The sequence below is a fragment of the Salvia hispanica genome, chromosome 3, assembly GCF_023119035.1.
Source record: "Salvia hispanica cultivar TCC Black 2014 chromosome 3, UniMelb_Shisp_WGS_1.0, whole genome shotgun sequence".
Taxonomy (NCBI): domain Eukaryota; kingdom Viridiplantae; phylum Streptophyta; class Magnoliopsida; order Lamiales; family Lamiaceae; genus Salvia; species Salvia hispanica.
Window position 1 is genome coordinate 4,329,410 of NC_062967.1, and position 17,549 is coordinate 4,346,958.

At 37.3% G+C, this 17,549-nt stretch overlaps 3 protein-coding genes across 6 annotated transcripts; 2 read left to right on the top strand and 1 right to left on the bottom strand.

Moving 5' to 3' along the window:
• Nucleotides 1-596: 596 nt before the first annotated feature.
• Nucleotides 597-4,506, top strand: LOC125212914. 2 transcript variants are annotated; one of them, XM_048113209.1, is made up of 6 exons: nt 597-736; nt 823-910; nt 1,029-1,133; nt 1,430-1,605; nt 2,317-2,453; nt 3,189-4,506. In XM_048113209.1, the coding sequence occupies exons 2-6, from the start codon at nt 837-839 to the stop codon at nt 4,236-4,238; spliced, it is 1,542 nt and encodes a 513-aa protein (XP_047969166.1). In that variant the 5' UTR covers nt 597-736; nt 823-836; the 3' UTR covers nt 4,239-4,506. The 2 variants fall into 2 exon arrangements, with proteins under 2 accessions (XP_047969166.1, XP_047969167.1); XM_048113210.1 differs by having other exon boundaries at nt 3,192-4,506.
• An 841-nt stretch (nt 4,507-5,347) lies between these two features.
• Nucleotides 5,348-8,951, bottom strand: LOC125211397 (protein REVEILLE 6-like). Of its 3 annotated transcripts, none has more exons than XM_048111167.1 (9): nt 8,659-8,951; nt 8,407-8,464; nt 7,697-7,820; nt 7,454-7,621; nt 7,296-7,370; nt 6,599-6,708; nt 6,033-6,092; nt 5,697-5,829; nt 5,348-5,578 (listed from the first exon to the last, which is right to left on the bottom strand). In XM_048111167.1, exons 1-8 carry the CDS (start codon nt 8,874-8,876, stop codon nt 5,728-5,730), a joined length of 915 nt encoding a protein of 304 aa, XP_047967124.1. In that variant the 5' UTR covers nt 8,877-8,951; the 3' UTR covers nt 5,348-5,578; nt 5,697-5,727. The 3 variants fall into 3 exon arrangements, with proteins under 3 accessions (XP_047967124.1, XP_047967122.1, XP_047967123.1); XM_048111165.1 differs by having other exon boundaries at nt 7,454-7,627; XM_048111166.1 differs by having other exon boundaries at nt 5,697-5,826; nt 7,454-7,627; nt 8,659-8,950.
• A 7,134-nt stretch (nt 8,952-16,085) lies between these two features.
• LOC125211710 (heavy metal-associated isoprenylated plant protein 39-like) lies at nt 16,086-17,154 on the top strand. Its single transcript, XM_048111614.1, has 3 exons — nt 16,086-16,260; nt 16,391-16,466; nt 16,595-17,154. Exons 1-3 carry the CDS (start codon nt 16,255-16,257, stop codon nt 16,957-16,959), a joined length of 447 nt encoding a protein of 148 aa, XP_047967571.1. The 5' UTR covers nt 16,086-16,254; the 3' UTR covers nt 16,960-17,154.
• The last annotated feature ends 395 nt before the right edge of the window (nt 17,155-17,549 follow it).

The following is a 17,549-nucleotide window of genomic DNA, read 5'->3' on the forward strand; positions in this document are numbered from 1 at the left end:
AGGAAATTCGGCCTCTCTTTTTTTTGGGACAGATGGAGTATATACTTCCTCCGTCCTCTACAAATAGAAACCACTTCAATTTTGGTCCGTCACCTAAAAATAAAACCTTTTGATTTTAGGAGATTTCTTTCTCACTAATGAGGTGGAGCCCAATTTCCACTACACTTTTCGTTCTATCTCTATCTACTTTATCAATTTTATATTAAAACTAGTGATGTATAACGAGAGTATTATGTGTTTCGCTTTGTTTCGTTAAAATGTTTAAAAATATAATTTTATTATTATTAATGGAAATTTAGTAGGTTTGGTTGATGAACCTTATAACTTGTTAGTACTTTGTAGTAACTTTTAAAAAAAAAAATGAGCATGATTTATGATTATGATTCTTGGCCATTTATTTTTGTGGTCGTTGTATTTCAAACTCCAACATGGAGTATAAGATAATCATTTTACCAACTAAATAATGGCATGAATTTTAAATAATGATGTGAAGTTTCACTAACTTTTATCGTACAGTAGGTTGTTGCATACACAAAATATACAGAGCTGCTGCTGCATGTGCCTCCGCTTTTATTTTTTTTGCTAAATCCGTATTTCTTCCTCTGCAAACCTCATATTCCAATCAAATTCTTCATTTCTTTTCCTCTTTTCTCCCCCTTCTACACATTATATGCAAACTGAGCTTTCAACCTCACCGCCTTTCTCAAACGAGTTTCGATCACATTTCAAGCTTCCAGTTCGGGCTCCGCTTCTCTTTCTAATTCCTACTTCCGTTTTTGTGAACAAATTGATAATTCTAGGGTTCAAATTCCACATTTGCAGATGAAATCCGAGAAATGATCGAACAAGTTGACGATACTGGCTTGGAGGAAACGCTGGAGCTGGAAGGAACCGAAGATGAGTTTTCCATGTACTTTGTTTACTTGTTTGCTGCAGTTAATTAGCTTTTAACGTCGTAACAATTTGTAGTTTTTTCATCTTTTTGATCCTGCGAAGCTGCGATTTTCGCATCTGTTTTTAATTTGCAGGTACAGAAAGTCTAGAATTAAGTATACAAGAGCTTTGCTTTTGGAATTAACTGAAGTAGAGGTGTGCCGCAAATTACCGAGTGATTTCAACCTGTTAGTGCTGCGGTGAGAAATATCTCCTTCAATATCCTTTCTTCTTTTTCTTTTTTCTTTCTTTTTTTTTTTTGAATTAGCTGAAAAAAGTTGCCGGATATTCACGGAAGTATATTGGATAGTGCTCCATTGATTAGGCTCTACATTTGTATGCCTCTTTTATTCCATTGAGGAGAAGTTTTGTTGATAAATCAGTGGAATGATTTTCTATTAAAAAATTGGTATGTCGCTCTCTGTCCAGTTGTGAGAGAGTACTAAAGTTAACTCTGATTTTCTGGAAAACTAAAAATGATATTTGTTTCAAGCAGAGAGTTTGATGTAGGATCTGAAGCTACGGTAGAACTCAAAAGCATATTTGGGAAACCATTTGATCATGGTCCATTTCTTAGAACTACAAGGAATTTGCCTTTGCGTGATGAAAGACAGGATGATTATTTGTATACACAGAGTAAAGAGAGTCACTTGCAAAAAAATTGTAGATCTGGTATGTGTAGTTTTATATTGACTAGCTTTTTGCATTTCATTCTAATTTTCTTGTTGAATGTAGATGAACTGTGAATTGTTATTTTTGCTCTTGCGGCGTTGGTGTTGCTTATAGTCCTATTCAAACGTGTTGGAGAACATGTTGCAATAGCTTTGGTGATTGTTGAACCGTACATTCTTTTCCCACACCTTGTGTAAACATTTATAAAGCTTGGCAGCCATGGCACCAATTGATTTTACTATTTTAAGTTTCAAAACATCCTTATACTATTATTCAGTCCAGCCAAATCTTTATTTAACTTCTAACTTGTGTATATACCATATATATTGCTCCATCACTGTTAGATTTAAAATCTGTGCAGGGTATTTAGAAATTTGATGGATCATTTATTTGAATTCATGAGGGGGGTATTTAGAGTAGGCAACTTATTTTGTACTACTATTTGGACTTTAGATAAGCTGTTAATGTTGTTACATTTGATTTACCACTCTTGCCGCTTGTTTTCTTTTAACTATGTGTTCATAAATTAATATATAAATAACTGCCCAGACTATTCTCATCAGGTTGATTTGCCTGAAGAAATGTGTGTTTTGTGTGCAAGGAGTCAATGACCTATCATCTGAACCTTGATGTAGTTTTAGTAGCTCAAACAAAAGACACCTCTTCAAGTTCTTCTGATGCAATATTTGAGATGTTTAAATTGACATGCAGATGGAAAAGAAGTGTGTCAGCCATTACCTCAAAAACCTGAACAGGATGCTGGGGTTTTGCATCATGAGATACAAAAATGTGATGTCTTTCAACTTAGCAAAACTGAGAACCCTTATCGCCCTCCACATCTCAGTAAGGTAAGTATATATGCTGCATCATAAATACAGATTTCATTCGTAGCAGTGAGTATATGTCCCTTCGAATCCACCATCAGTTAAAATTATTGTTTCACCAATTCTATCAACGTTCTTTGGTACATCCTCTCAAAGGCAGACAAACACATTAGAAGATCTGATTTTTATGTTTCAGACATATGGAATTATTTTGGTCTGACACTGTGTCTCATTTGAATAAATGCTAACAACTAAAGACCTTGTGATATTTTCTATACCCTGATATGACATGCTAAAGGTTATCATTAAGCTGAGATCAAAATGCTCTATAATCCAGAACTAAAGTAAATGACCAATATGGCAGTGCTTCTCAAATTGATGTTCTTTGTTAGATTCTTTAATTTTAGTGCCTGTTCAATCCCTATAAGCAAAATATATTGATCCTCATAATCCAAACATATATATGTGACAAAATTAAACAGTATGTTTTCTGTTTTTATTGTGGTATCATTGTTGTTTGCACTTAGAAGGGTATATTTCACTTTTTAAGAAGGTAAATACATAATATACATTTTCTATATACCTTCTTTCCTTGGAGATGCTCTTACAAACCCTACAATTTTCTTTGTTTTTTGCTCTTTACGAATTGTTAATACATACTATCAAAATAAAACAATATTGTAGAAGAAAAGAAAGTGGATGTGAATTTTTAGTGATTGAGGTGTATCTATAAGTAAAAGACTTTCATCTTTTATGCAGAAGATGCGGCAACCTCTGGTCACTTTTCCTGAACCTGGAGTAGAATCCCCAGCCTTCAGGGGTTCTGATAGAAAAGGTTCAGCTGATGATATTGCAGGACATGAACAATCTGGCTATGGTTTAGCCCTTGGAGGTGCTGATGAGTACTCAACAAAAGAGCCAGTTGGTGAATCTGAAGGTTCTAGGAAGAACATCGAAGGAAATGATGAGATCGAGCCATCAAAACCACTTGATGACTACGAAGATTTCTGGAGGAAAAATTCCGGAAATGTGGTGATTGGTGGCAACAACCTTCGTGTTGGGTTAATTGGAGATAATCAACCTACAGTTGATGAATTCTGGGCAGAGATACTAGAGACTATCCATCTGCAGCTAGAGCCAAGAAGAATCTCCCCGAAGAACAGCCCTGCTGATTCAGACGTCAAAATCTATTTTCATGATGAAGAGAGTTTGACCTCAGTAGGCCCGGACAACCTAAACAATTCAAGCAAAGGTGCAGAAGCTGAAATCAGTTTACCAGATGAAGACAGCTTGATTACGATCCAGGATATGCTAGCCCCTTATAGCAATCGAGCCTCATGGGAAGCTGATCATATGGTGGCATCAAACATTGCAGTTGACATCAGAAATAACTCGAAGTCAGAAATCGTTGCCAAGAGAGATGATAGACCTAAGAAACGTCATCTTAAAGCTAAACGGCATCCTGACCTCTCAGTGTTGCTGCCACGCTCACAAACATCTATGGGTATATTTGTTCCAGATTTACACTCCCACCATCTGTTATGTGATCAAGCAGGTTTCTTTCCACTGTTCTCAACCCCAGACATTCTCTCTTACATACCAAGTCTAAATATCCTTGCTCGGTCTGATGTTCATCTGCCACACCCGGACACAAAAACTAGCAATTCTGTTTCCCAGTATTCACTGTCACACCAACCAAACATTCTCCCACAGCAACCACACCATCTACCATTCGGTGATCCTACAAACCTACTGAGTGAATTTGAATTTGATGCAATGCAGTTCTTGCGCTCGACTTCCAATCTTTGAGGGTCTTTCGAAAATTGGAAGCAGGTAAATAGCATTTGACAATCTTAGTCTTAGTGTCCCATCTGCTTTCCAGTATTTCTGGTGACAATATATCTTCTAACCAAATAGACAGAACTAGTCTACTATATTGCCATTCTCATTCTCTCCTAACTGAATATTCATGTTGCATGAGAATAGCTAGCTTTTAGTCCCCATAATACTAGTATCATTTTGTGCTTAATGTTCCACTTTCTGCTTACAATATAAGAAATTCCAAATATTTGAGATCTGTCTTTGAAAAAGATCTCATTCCAGTTTGGTTCATCACATACCTTACAACTATAATCCATTTGCTATCATTGAATATACTCTTCAATCTTGTGCGGGACATGGTCTGTACAGTCGACATAATGGCTAAAAATAAAATTGACAAATTTCAATGATGTGATTAAATTTATAATTTCACAAAAAGGTCAGGATGGATTGAATCGTTACTTAATTGTAGATCGATTGTTAACATCGTCCTACATACTAACTATTTTGACGAATTTACATTAATATAGCCTCTATTTTTTAATAACTCATAGACATAGTATAATTTTGTGCTGAAAAATCCAGTTACCCACATAAATCAGATTTTGTTGCAAAAGATGTCACACTTCCCTTTTTGGAAAAAATTCTCTCACATAAATATAAAAATTATATTTTCTCTCACCATTTAACACACAAAATAAAACCTCCTAAAATCTCGTGCCGTCCCACAAGTGTGACATCTTTTATGGGACGGAGGGAGTATTAATTAGAAGCTATTTTGCCAAAAAGTTTACATGCTTTTAATATCATAAAAACCATCAAAGGAGGTAGAAACGATAAGCCGATTAGGTTACATAAACAGGAGATTAACTTTACAGTTTGGCCATTGGTGAATAGACTTGTTAAGTATACAAAAATTTGTTCCAGCACCACTTCTTGACAAGCTTAACATGGCACTAACCACACTAACATTCTTACATCAAAGGAAAATGCAATAAAAGTAGTACTAACGACAGAGCTTTATTAGACGATATTGCCTATCTTGCGTGAAGTATCATCTATTTTTGTGAATTCACTCAAAAAGCAAAAACGTTACATCATCTAAAATATATAGCTGCACTATATGATCAAAATTTGCATTTACAGACAATAGTGAATCAGAATTTACATTCTGGCAAATACCCCCTCTCATTTTTATTGCATTTGCCTGTATGTAATGTACAAGGCACACTAACTGCATAGCCAGAAGACGATTTAACAAGAACGATACTTACAACCATAGGAATTGGCAACTTTTCCTTAGGACACATTAAAAGTTTGCCCAGAGCCTGCCATAAACAAATTAGGCATCCAAATCAAGTTCGCCTATAATCATCCATGCAATAATGACCTGATAGATACATGATCCTAGGATGATTGATGAAGAGAGGGAGATGGAGAGAGTACCAAAGCATGAAAGCACCAATGACACACAAAGTTAGCCTGCACCCTCAGATTGGCTACAAAGGATAGAACCAGTGACATAGAAAGCATTGTCCTTCTTGGGGTCAATCTCATATGAGGACAGCACCCTTCTCTGCTACAGTGGCATATTAATCTATTAGATATGTTATATGATACGCAACTCAGGCAGATATGACATTAAGTACAATAATTTCTCATCAACAAATGTAGCATATAAATTTGGCAAATAAGAGGCAGAGGATGCACAGACAAGCATAGGCAAACTGGAAACTAGCCACTGAATGAATACTTTAATGCTCGTGGTGATTTTGCACTTACATGATTCTCGAAATCACGACTAGCCAAATTGATTGAGAGATTTCTCATCAACAATAGTACCTGTTTAAGAGACAAAGATAGAGACAATTAGATGCTAAGAGCTTACTTAAGATGCTTAAAATGTAAATTCAGAGAAAAGAACTAGATGAAACCCCAACAATAATTCTATATTAGAATATCCACTAAACCCGGTGTCAGGTTGAGAGCATAGAGCAGAGCAACATTGCATTGTTTCAACAGAACATAGAGCATGCAAGAAAGACAGGGTCTGATACTAGCGAAGAGGCTACAGCACTAAAGGAACATGCAAAAGTAACTTTCATCTTCACGAGGTAAACTACCTACCCTCAATTTATTAGGAAAAGCATATCACATACTTGTAACACACTATTACAAGCCTTCAGATCCATATCATTTTCGTTTCTTGTTTTATTGACTAAAAACCAAGTCTTTGTTTTGATTAGGTGATCGAATCCAATCAAATTCTGAAAGATTGCTAATCCTTAACATGTCAAGGAATGTTGCAGCAACAAGAGGACCAGAAAAATCAAGTTTAGAAAGCATACTGTTTCAATATCGATAGGGTCCATCTTCTTCAATTTCTGCAAATGGCCAGTCACATTTGGGTCGAAGACACTGCCTATGAAACTGTACACTTGAACAAAATCAGGGAGAACTGCATTCAAACGAAAATAGAGGTTAGTAGGCAATATGAGAGAACTAGCTCAGGATACCAGGGCAGACTAAAGATTAATGTATAGCTTGGACAAACAGAACTACAAATTACAGTATAGCTTGGACAAAGAGAAAGTCTAAAGTAGTCCAGCAGGACTTTAGGTGGAAGAGTTAAGCAACAACAGTGCTAAAATAGAAGTAGATAAGCAAGACAACTCAAACATCAAATTTAGCTAAAGGATTAAATCAATGAATGAAGGCAGAAGCAATTATAGTGCAATATATACACATCTCAAGATGACCACTATCACAAGTAAAACTTATAGCACATAAAGCGCCACTTATTTGAACTTCACAAACACTTTTAGGCAAGAAGCATAAATTTCATAAACTATGATTGACCATCATATTGCCCCTAGAATATAGTATTATAATTACCTGAATAGATATTAAAAAGCCTTATACCACTTTAAACAATAGATTAGGGGGGGGGAGTACATAATGCCTTTTTGTCCCTTTTGAGTTATACCATCACTAGTATTAAGTTGGAAAGCACGAGCATATAAAATTCATGTGCAGTTATCTTACCTGTGGGCCTTGTCCTTGTTGTGCTGTTGTTGCTACCAGAAGAGCAAATATAGGGCATCGTTTGTCCGGTATCACCTTCAACAGGAAATCAACTTTAGCAAAAAAAACCTTCAAGGAACATAAAATGTTCTGGCGACAGAGAGGAGAAGAGGTTAAACCTCCAGTTGCATGCAAAACTTTGGTGTTCTGCAAAGGTTTCTCTGTCCAGCCAGGTATAGATGCAGCAGATTCATTTCTTAGTATTGCAGAAGGATCAGGCTTCCTTCCAAATCCATTATCAGGAACAGCAGCTGAGCCTTGATAGGATGGTCTCTCTTGTGAAAGAACTGGAGCTTCAAAAAAAATTTAGGTTACTTTAAAGTTCGCCAATTTGACAATGATTCAATAGAAATAGTGCATACCAATTTTAGAAGCTTTTTGGGGATATGGATGAGCAGCTTTTCTCTTTGGCCGAGGTGGCGGAAGATGCTCATTGGTTCCACTCTTTTGAACTTTAAGAAAATACTTCTGTGCATGGCTACGTATCTACAAATGTTACAATCTGTCTCAAGCTACTGTGGGCATTGGGCAACACAATAACATCACCTATAATAGATATGTAGACCTAATACTAGTTGACATCACTAGAAAATAATGGAATAGTGTATCCTTCAGTCACCACATGCAAGTCAAAGGGACTAACAAGAAACAACAAAACCCAAAAATGCATACTACTACTTGATTCGCACAATCAGTAACAAGTATTTGAAGTCTACATGCAAAAGGACAACAAGAAAATTCAGCAGATTTGTGAACATGTGAAGTAGGAGAATGAAAACACTAAAAATAAATGGGAGAGAAAATATCGCATTAAACTAAGGTATCCGTTATCAGCTACGGTGACACAATCTTATAGAACACTTAACATTCTAAATAGTAAGAAAGTCTTACCTGGTTCTGTATACCTTATTCATTTTTCATCCTAACTAGAACACAATGCTAAAAATGAAGCAAAAAGTACAAAGGATTCCTGAATTGTGGCAACTCCATCATAATTTACAATGTGACATGTCTATATGTGTTCATCTGCAAGCTCATCTACTTGTCACTAATAGGACTAGATAGAAGTTACCTGAATTACTGTTTTGGATCCAATAAATGCTTCAATCTTCTTCCAATCACGATCGAAGCTATACAAAGATAACAGAAAATATGTAAACTACACTAGACCAGGAAATGAAAAAAAAGTTGTGACTCAATTGAATAGAAATTGTAACAATAATTCATCAAACCCTAAACAACGCAATTCAAACAGACCAAAAAAGTAGAAATTCGAATCCACATTCCAACACTGCTCCAAAAACCCTAACTCTATCGAACTTACAGCTGGAGCGCTTCGAGGAACTTGTCGTGCTCCGGTTCGGTCCAGCTCTCACGTGACTTGGTAATGGTGTAGGGTTTTCGGATTTTTTTATTGGGGTCCTCAGCCGGCGACGTGGCGTGTCCAGCTGCCGGAGGCGAAAATAGGCCGATGTTCGGCAACGCCATGCCGTTCCGATCCAAGAAGAAGCCCTCGTGTTGATTCGTGTTCAATGAGAACATGCGCTGTGTGTCCTCACTGTGTGTATGTTGCAGCTCTCTCTTACTGGTTTGGTTTGGTTTGGTTTGGTTTGGGTGTAGATATACAATTTAGATACATATCTCCGTCATAAACCAAATCTCATTATTTTTAGAAATCCAAATCCATTGTTTTCTATACTAAAAAACATCAAATATGAATATACTACAAAAATTTTGTGAAACATAATACTCAAAAAATAATGTCAAATTTAATTTTGTATAGATAGTTGGAATGATATTTATATTTTTTTATATGTCATACGCTCAAAAATTAATTTAAGTTTGAAGTAAATAGTTGGAGATGATATAGTTAGTAATAATTTTTGGTGAAATTGAAATTGATAGTTGCAACTTGCAAGACTAATTTATGCTGATTTTCTGAACATTGGCGTCTGTATAAACTTTGAAATGTTGCTGTACTCAGCATAATTTACAATTAATCTTGGAAGACTAATTTTCAATAAATTGAAATTGATCTATACAAACTTGAAATGTTATCATTCTGGTCATTTAGTCAGTTAGGGCATTCGCAGTGGGGCGGAAGATGCGACGGACTGCAGCATTGCGGACGATGGTTAACCCATCGTCCGCGGACGATGCGCGGATGATACCTCATCGTCCATCGCATCATCCGCCACTGTGGACGATGCGATGGATGATGCGACGCGTTTATGTTTTTTTTTTGTTATTTTATTAAATTTTCAAAACTTATATATTCCTCTCATTTTCACTTCATTTTTTACTCTCTTCACTCTCAAATTCACACTACATTTTCTACATTTCAAGCAAAATGGATTCCGGAGATTACCCAAATCCGAATAGTCCGATGTTCGGTGGTGCATGATGGTCGGGTACAGAACCCGACGAATACCGCTCATTCGACACCAACACCGAGTACGATCCTCGACTTCAGCACCGACTCGTACGGGCTGTCCGACATGGAGCCTTCTCCCCTCCGCCGCCGCCGCGTCTGGGTCCGCCACCAAGGAGAAGCAGACCAAGGCACGAGCCCAGAAGTTGCCTTCAACGGAGGTGTGTGAAGAGTTCGCCCCGAGAAGGACGAACTACTCCGATCCCGAATCCATCGTCTTGACGAGATGTTGGATTGATGTTTCGGAGGATCCGGTGTTCGCCAACAACCAGAAGGTGACTGCGTATTGGGAGCGCATCGCCGAGAAATACAACGCGGCCAAGCCGGCGTACGCCTACAAGCGCCACAGGGAGCAGGCTCCGCAAGCACTATGATAAAATAAAGAAGCAGGTAAATTTGTTCGCGGGGGAGTACGAGAAGTGCGAGAGGGAGCAGGGCAGTGGCGAGAGTCTCGCGGATGTGCGGGACAAAGCGGTGCAGATCGTACATGTCATTGTACGGCGATTTCAAGCACTACCAGTCCTGGGCGCTCTTGAAGGAGAAGCAGAAGTTCGTTGGTGGTGTGATTCCCCCATCGACGGCGGCGAGGAAGAGGGCGTCGAAGCGCACCTTCGCTGATTATACAAGTAGCGAGAGCGGCGCGTCTCCAATGGACCTCAACAATCCGGTGTTCGAGGATGAGAGTTCCGGCACACCGCTCTCATGCAGGCGACCAAACCGGCTCAAATCGAGTCCATCCAGCGGATGATCAATGGCCTCAGCCGCAAGTTGGGACTACTATAGACTAGCCTCCTTTTTTTTGTATTTAGTGCTTTTTTTTTATTCCTTATTTTGTAACTTTTTTTTAATTCAGTAAATTTAGAATTTCTCTTTAATTGTGTTGTTTTTATTTATTTATTTTTATTTACATTTGCAAACATAAATACAAAATATAAGTAAAATGCTTAGGGCGTCGCTTAGGGCGGGCTATAGTCCGCCCCACTGCAAGTGGAAGGGGCGAATGATAAAATGTTGATGTGGCGGTGCATAGAGGCGGGACTTAAGGCGTCGTATAGAGCGCCCCATCGTGGATGCCCTTGTGTCTTGATTTGAATCTCTTAATGAATGGTTCGCAGCAATGGTTCGCAATTCACCGCAAACGTGAAAATTGTGTTGAAGTTATGCTTTAATAATCTTCATCAGGTCACATAATGAATGTTATCTCCTAAAACTAGCGCCGCATAATCAGCATAAATTAGTAGTCCTATTATGGGACAAAATTCAAATTATAGTAAAATTATGGTCTAATTCACAAATTAGGAAATAAATCTCAGTCCAATCAGAGTATTATTAATATACTAGTATATGTTTCAGCCCAGGGTTCAATTAAAATTTCAGCCCAAAACTTTAAAGTTCATAAATTAGTAGCAGCCCAATGATTCTTTAAATAAATTCACTGGCCTAATACAAAAAGTAGCAGCCCAAAACAAAAATAAAGGAGAAACGGCCTTCTCCTTCGACCCCTCTTTCCGTCAGAAGCGACTCTCCAATTTCTTCTCCCCTCTCCTCTCTCTCTCTCTCTCTCTTACCTTTCTTCTTCTTCCCCAAATCGAAACCCTAACTGAACACATCTCTCTCTCTGCACGAACAGCTGCCACCGCCAGCTTTTCTGCGGCACCACCGCCACCGCGGATCTCTTTATTGCCAGTCAGTCGCAGTCTACGGTCAAAATTTAGACGGAAATAGTATAATTAATTAAATTTATCATTTGTGATATAATTATATATTTATTGTATAAATGTTTATTAATCCTAGTTGGATTAATAATCGATTTGAACCTTGAATTAATAAGGTGATTTTTAAGAAATGAAACTAGCGGGGGGTGACTTCAATGGAGTTATTACTCCATTCGTTTTATAATATTCTATTTGATTTAGGGCATCCACAATGGGACGCCCTAAGCGATGCGCTATGTACCGCTACGTCAGCATTTTATTATCCTCCTATTCCACCTGCAGTGGGACGGACTATAGCCCGCCCTAAGCAACGCCATAAACATTTTTCTATTATTTGAATATTTAAATACTTCAAAATTTGGAAAACTAACTTCATTTCATTAAAATTCAAACATTACAATACGAAATAAAAAAACTACAATTTCTCAACGGCGGCGGTTGCGGGTCCAAACTTCTTCAATCATGTCGGTCATGAGCTGAGTATGGTCTTGTTGGTTGCGCATTGAGGCCTGTCGCTGTAGAACCGCACCGAAGCCAGTCGGTAATCCTCGAGTGACCGGCGAGGTCGCCGTGCTGGAGCTAGATCCGGCTTCATCATCCACCCAATTGGTGACATGGCCACGTTCTTGTTCGACTATCATGTTATGCATGATGATGCACGCATACATGACGTCGGCGATGACGTCCTTGTACCAGAAACGCGTCGGACCTTTCACGATTGCCCACCGCGATGGAGCACCCCAAAAGCCCGCTCCACATCCTTCCGCGCGGACTCCTGCTTTGCCGCAAACAAGACTCTCCTCTCACCAATTGGGCAGCTGATCGTCTTCAAAAAAACAGGCCACCTAGGGTATATGTCATCGACCAAGTAGTATCCCATATGATGTGTGCGGCCGTTGGCAGTGAACTGAATGGCCGGACCGCAACCCCTGCACTAATCGGCGAATAGGGTGGACGAGTTGAGGACGTTGATATCGTTGTTCGACCCGGCTACACCAAAGTAGGCATGCCGGATCCAGAGGCGGTGGTCAGCGACGGCTTCTAGGATCATCGTCGGGTGGCTGCCCTTGTAGCCGCTAGTAAATTGGCCTCTCCAGGCCGTCGGGCAGTTCTTCCACTGTCAGTGCATACGATCGATGCTCCCTAGCATCCCAAGGAAGCCGTGCACCGTCTCGTGCATCCGCATCAGGCTCTGGCAATCGTCAGCAGTCGGGCGTCGCAAATATGTGTCGCCAAAAGCCTCCACAACTAACTTACAAAAAGTCTTGAGACATTCGCGGCCAGTTGTATCCCGATGTGAAGGTACTCGTCGAACATATCCGTTGTTGTGTCGTAGGCCAACTGCGGATCACAACCGTGCACTTCTCCAACGGCGTAAGGCCGGGTCTGCGGATCCCGTCTTCCCAATACTAGAAGTACTCATCACGGTCCTCCAACGTGTGCACAATGCGGAGAAAAAGATCTCGGCTCATTCTAAAACGGCGGTGAAAAACATTCGGGCCCCACCTTGGATTCTCGGCAAAATAATCTGCGAACAGACGTTCGTGCGCTACGTCGTGCTCGTGGGGGACAAACGTCCGACGTCGTATCGGGCGAGGGACCCGCGCCCTCCGCCGCTCGTGCTTCCCGCTTCATTTATACCAAGCATTCCGCCTTAGCTTCATTAACGGCATCGAACAAGGCTCGAGTCAAGGCCCGTCTGCAGCCATCCGATGTACTCAAATCGTAGTCGTCGGGATTCATTTTTGAGTCGATGAGAGAGAATAATTGAAGATAAATTGAAGAGATGTGAAATTGGAGTGTGCGAAATGGTAGTGAATAGTAGAGTTTAAATAAGAAAAAATTTTTGAAAAAATTCAAAAAAAAAATTAGAAACGCGTGCCCATCGTCCGCAACCATCATCCGCGTCGTCCACAGTGGCGGAATATGCGACGGAGGATGGGTATCCTCCGCGCATCGTCCGCGGACGATCTATCGGGCGCGGATGATGGTTAACTGCAGTGGCGGACGATGCGACGGACGATTGTCCGCACCATTGCGGATACCCTTAAGTATGAATTTTTAAAAATGTAAAAGATGCATTGAATAAGTCAGTAAAATATGAATATTACTGTGTAATACTCTACTTTACTATTAATTTTATAATAAAATGTAAATAAAATAAATCAGTGAATGTATAATCTCCTTATTACTTATAATAAAATTATAGTAATATGGACGAAAATAAAATAGAAGACTTATTCAGATAGTTTGACTTTAAAGATCTCACTTTTATAGACTTCAGTCTAATAAAGTAGATCTGCAACACGCTAAAAAATGATGACTTGTTCCTGTTGACTATGGAGTCTAAATCATGTGGCTCATAATTTGAAACAACTCAACTCTAGGTAGGAACCCGTACACTTATCTTTAAACACTCTATTTCGTTCATTTATTTGATGGAGTATATGTTTTGAACGAGCCATAATTTATAGTAGTCTCTTTATCCTTTAAATTTTATTACACTTTAATTTAACATGAATTTTAAGAAATATAATGAAAGTGAGTTAAAAAAAATTGGGGGAGGATAGATCCTACTTTTACATCGTAATCATATTAGTTTTATAATAAAATGGAGTGAGAATAAGTTAATAGAATATGAGTTCTATTACCAAAAATGATATAAAGTGAAAAGTAACAAATTTTGTGAGAATGGACATAAATGGAAAAATATGACAAAATTTAAAGAACGGAGAGAGTACTTATTTTAGATTTTTACAAAATTATTTATCCAAACTTTATAATATTAGTAATACTTATTTAGGTTTCAAATTTGATTTTTAAACCAGCATAGATGATATATTACTCCCATGTGAACAAATACACTAAGTATGAATTTTAAGAAATGTAAAATTGTAAAAAAAAATTATATATTAATTTTATAAAAAAATATAAATAAAATGAGTTATATATTAATTTTATGATAAAATATAAATAAAATGAATTAATAGAACATATGATGATTCAATTATAAAAATAGTAAAGTGAAGTTCAATGGTGAAAAATATGTGACATTTGATGATTATCGAAATAATAGGAGTATATCACAGCTAACTATCAAACTAGAGAATTAAACACAAATTATGAAACTATGGGTACTACTTAGATTGACCAGTGAAAACTAGTTTACTAGTAGTATTTATTGATCAATGAATTCGATTTTTTTTTTATTTAGTATTTCTTAATATATTTAAAATTGTAAAGGAATTTTATATCATAGATAGGTGATTGGGATGTGATCAATGACTAACTCAACCTTTAATTGCTAACTACAAGCTAATTTAAAATTATAAGATTTATAGAGATCTAGTAATTGCTAACTACAGCTAATTTAAAATTATAAGATTTATAGAGATCTAGTAGTCTATAAATTGTATAATTTTATTTTATTATTATTATTTAAATTTAAAAAATTAATAAAACTATTAAAATCAGGATTTTTTTTATCAAAATGTCAATAGAATATATTAAACATGTCAATACGATTCATTAAATATGTCAATATAATTTACTCCCTCCGTCCCGTCCCCGATTAAGAGTCACACTTTAACCGAATACGAGTTTTAAGAAATGTAAAGAAAAGTTGGTTGAAAAAGTTAGTAGAATGTGAGACCCATTTTTTATATTGGTTTTATAATAAAATGTGAGTGAATTGAGTTAGTTGAATGTGAGACCTACTTACTATTTATGGTATAAATGAAGTGTGACTCTTAATTGGGGACGAACCGAAATGGAAAAGTGTGACTCTTAATCGAGGACGGAGGGAGTAGCATTTAGATTGTACATGTATTATGTTACATATTAGAGTATATAGCTATATTGACATTAAGTTGTTTCTAGAAAAATACGAAAAATCAAGGATTTTGACATCGGAAGCTATGCAACTGAGATCTCGTTAGAATTCTTATAAAATTATTTTTAATTTGATTATGTTGTGTAAAAAAATAATTTAAATTGAGATAGTTATAATTATTTTAAATTTTAAGATATTTTTTAAAAGTTAATCCTAACTAACTTTTTTTAATTAATACTCCTTCCGTCAACAAAAAATAGAGCACAATTACCATTTTTGGTCGTCCACAAAAAATAGAGCACAATCATTCACGGAAAGTTTTAAACAAATATTAATCCTACCCATCATTCCACTAACACTACTTCTCACTTATTTTTTCTCCTTCCCTTCTATTTTAGTTTACCAATTCTACATTAAAACTCATGTCATACATAAATTGCTCTAATTTTTGTGGACGGAAAGAGCATGAGTCAGCATATAAAACACCCATACATCCGTTGGTGAAGTAATAATTTACTACTGGAGTATTACTTTTTAGTTAGGGAAAAATAAAACAATAGGAGTACTATATTTTACCTGAGTACTACAATATTTTGATTGGATAAAAAAAAGCACTATGAATATGCATATTCGTCGCAGCCAGCAACTCATGAGGAATCTTCCAGGAGGCATTCATGAATGTGGCAAAATGGAAAATACTAACCAGACTAAACACCTTGACTCTAGTTGACTCACCCACTTCCATTTTTGCATTATATAAACACCCCTTCTCTCTTTTACACTCCTCATCAAAATCGTCTCTTCATCTCACTCTCTCACATTCACAATTAATTCCTTTATTCATTTTTTGTTTCTTCCTCTTTCCTCTCCATTTCAACACTCTTCATTTCCTTGATCTAAAACTCACTCAAACACATACACTAACAAAACAAGTCAACAAAGATGATGGTAAGTGCATCATTTCTAACTTTGTACTAATAAAAAGTCTTGTTTTTTTTCATTGCTTATTTTAGCTACAAATTACGAATCTTCTTTTTGTTAGATGCTTAATTTCTTTCTGTCCTTACTTTTTCAACAGAAAGTTATACTGAAATTGGATTTCACCGACGACAAAACCAAGCAAAAAGCCCTGAAAAAAGTCTCCGGCCTCTTCGGTAAGTACCATCTCCAGATCTTTTCATATACTACTATTTTCATTTTAGTTGGTCCTTTAATATTTTGCAATTTCCATTTCAGAAAACTTTTTTCTAAAAAGTTGTGCTAATACCATTTCTACCCTCAGGTCTGGAGTCAATCTCACTGGATTCAAAAGACAAAAAGCTGACCGTAACTGGAGACATAGATCCCATAGATGTGGTGGCGAAACTGAGGAAGATTTGCTACACAGAGATCATATCAGTGGGGCCCGCGAAGGAGGAGAAGAAGAAGGACGAGCCGAAGAAGGAGGATCCTAAGAAAGCCGCAGAAGACAAGAAGAAGGCCGAGGAAGCCGCGGCCCAATTGCTCAAAGCCCAGCAGGCCTACTATCAGAACCTCTACTACTACCAGAATCATCCGCCCGCCGCCGTGGCGCCGGCGCCGTCGTACCCGGCTTACTATCATCAGAGGAGCTCCGAGGAGGATCCCAATGCTTGCGTTATTTCTTAATTAATTATTAATTAATTAAGATCTGTGCTTTGATTTTCTCCACTGTTGATGATGGTGCTGTTAATTTTTTTTTTAGTTGGATGATTTATTGGTTTATCTTGTTTTGTTTTTGTTCGGCGATGGTGTAGTTGTAAGACTAGAATATCCATTATCCAGTGTGTAGATACCATAATAATAGAGCGGTTTCTAATTTTACTACTACTATTTCACAGTTTTTGGGTAATACTTGTTGGCGTATTCATACACACTTGTTTTATAGTATCAAAAACATGATGTAAACATATCAAATTAACTGGTGAGATAATAATATAATTAGTTAGTTGGCTTGGCGACAAAACATTTTTTGGGGTTCAATCAGTCTTCTTCAGTGACGAATCCGCAAAACATTGTTGTGATCAATATTTGCCGGTAACTCTTTGACATTATATGCCACCATTTGGATTAAGCAAGTGTTTTTTCTTTTCAATGTTGTTCTTCATCCTTCTCTATCTATGTCTCTGTCTCTGTCTCGTGCAAAAGTAGGGAGAGAACCAACAAAAGTAAGGTAATAAAAAAATGTTTGAATTAGTGGTGGACATTTTTAAATTTTA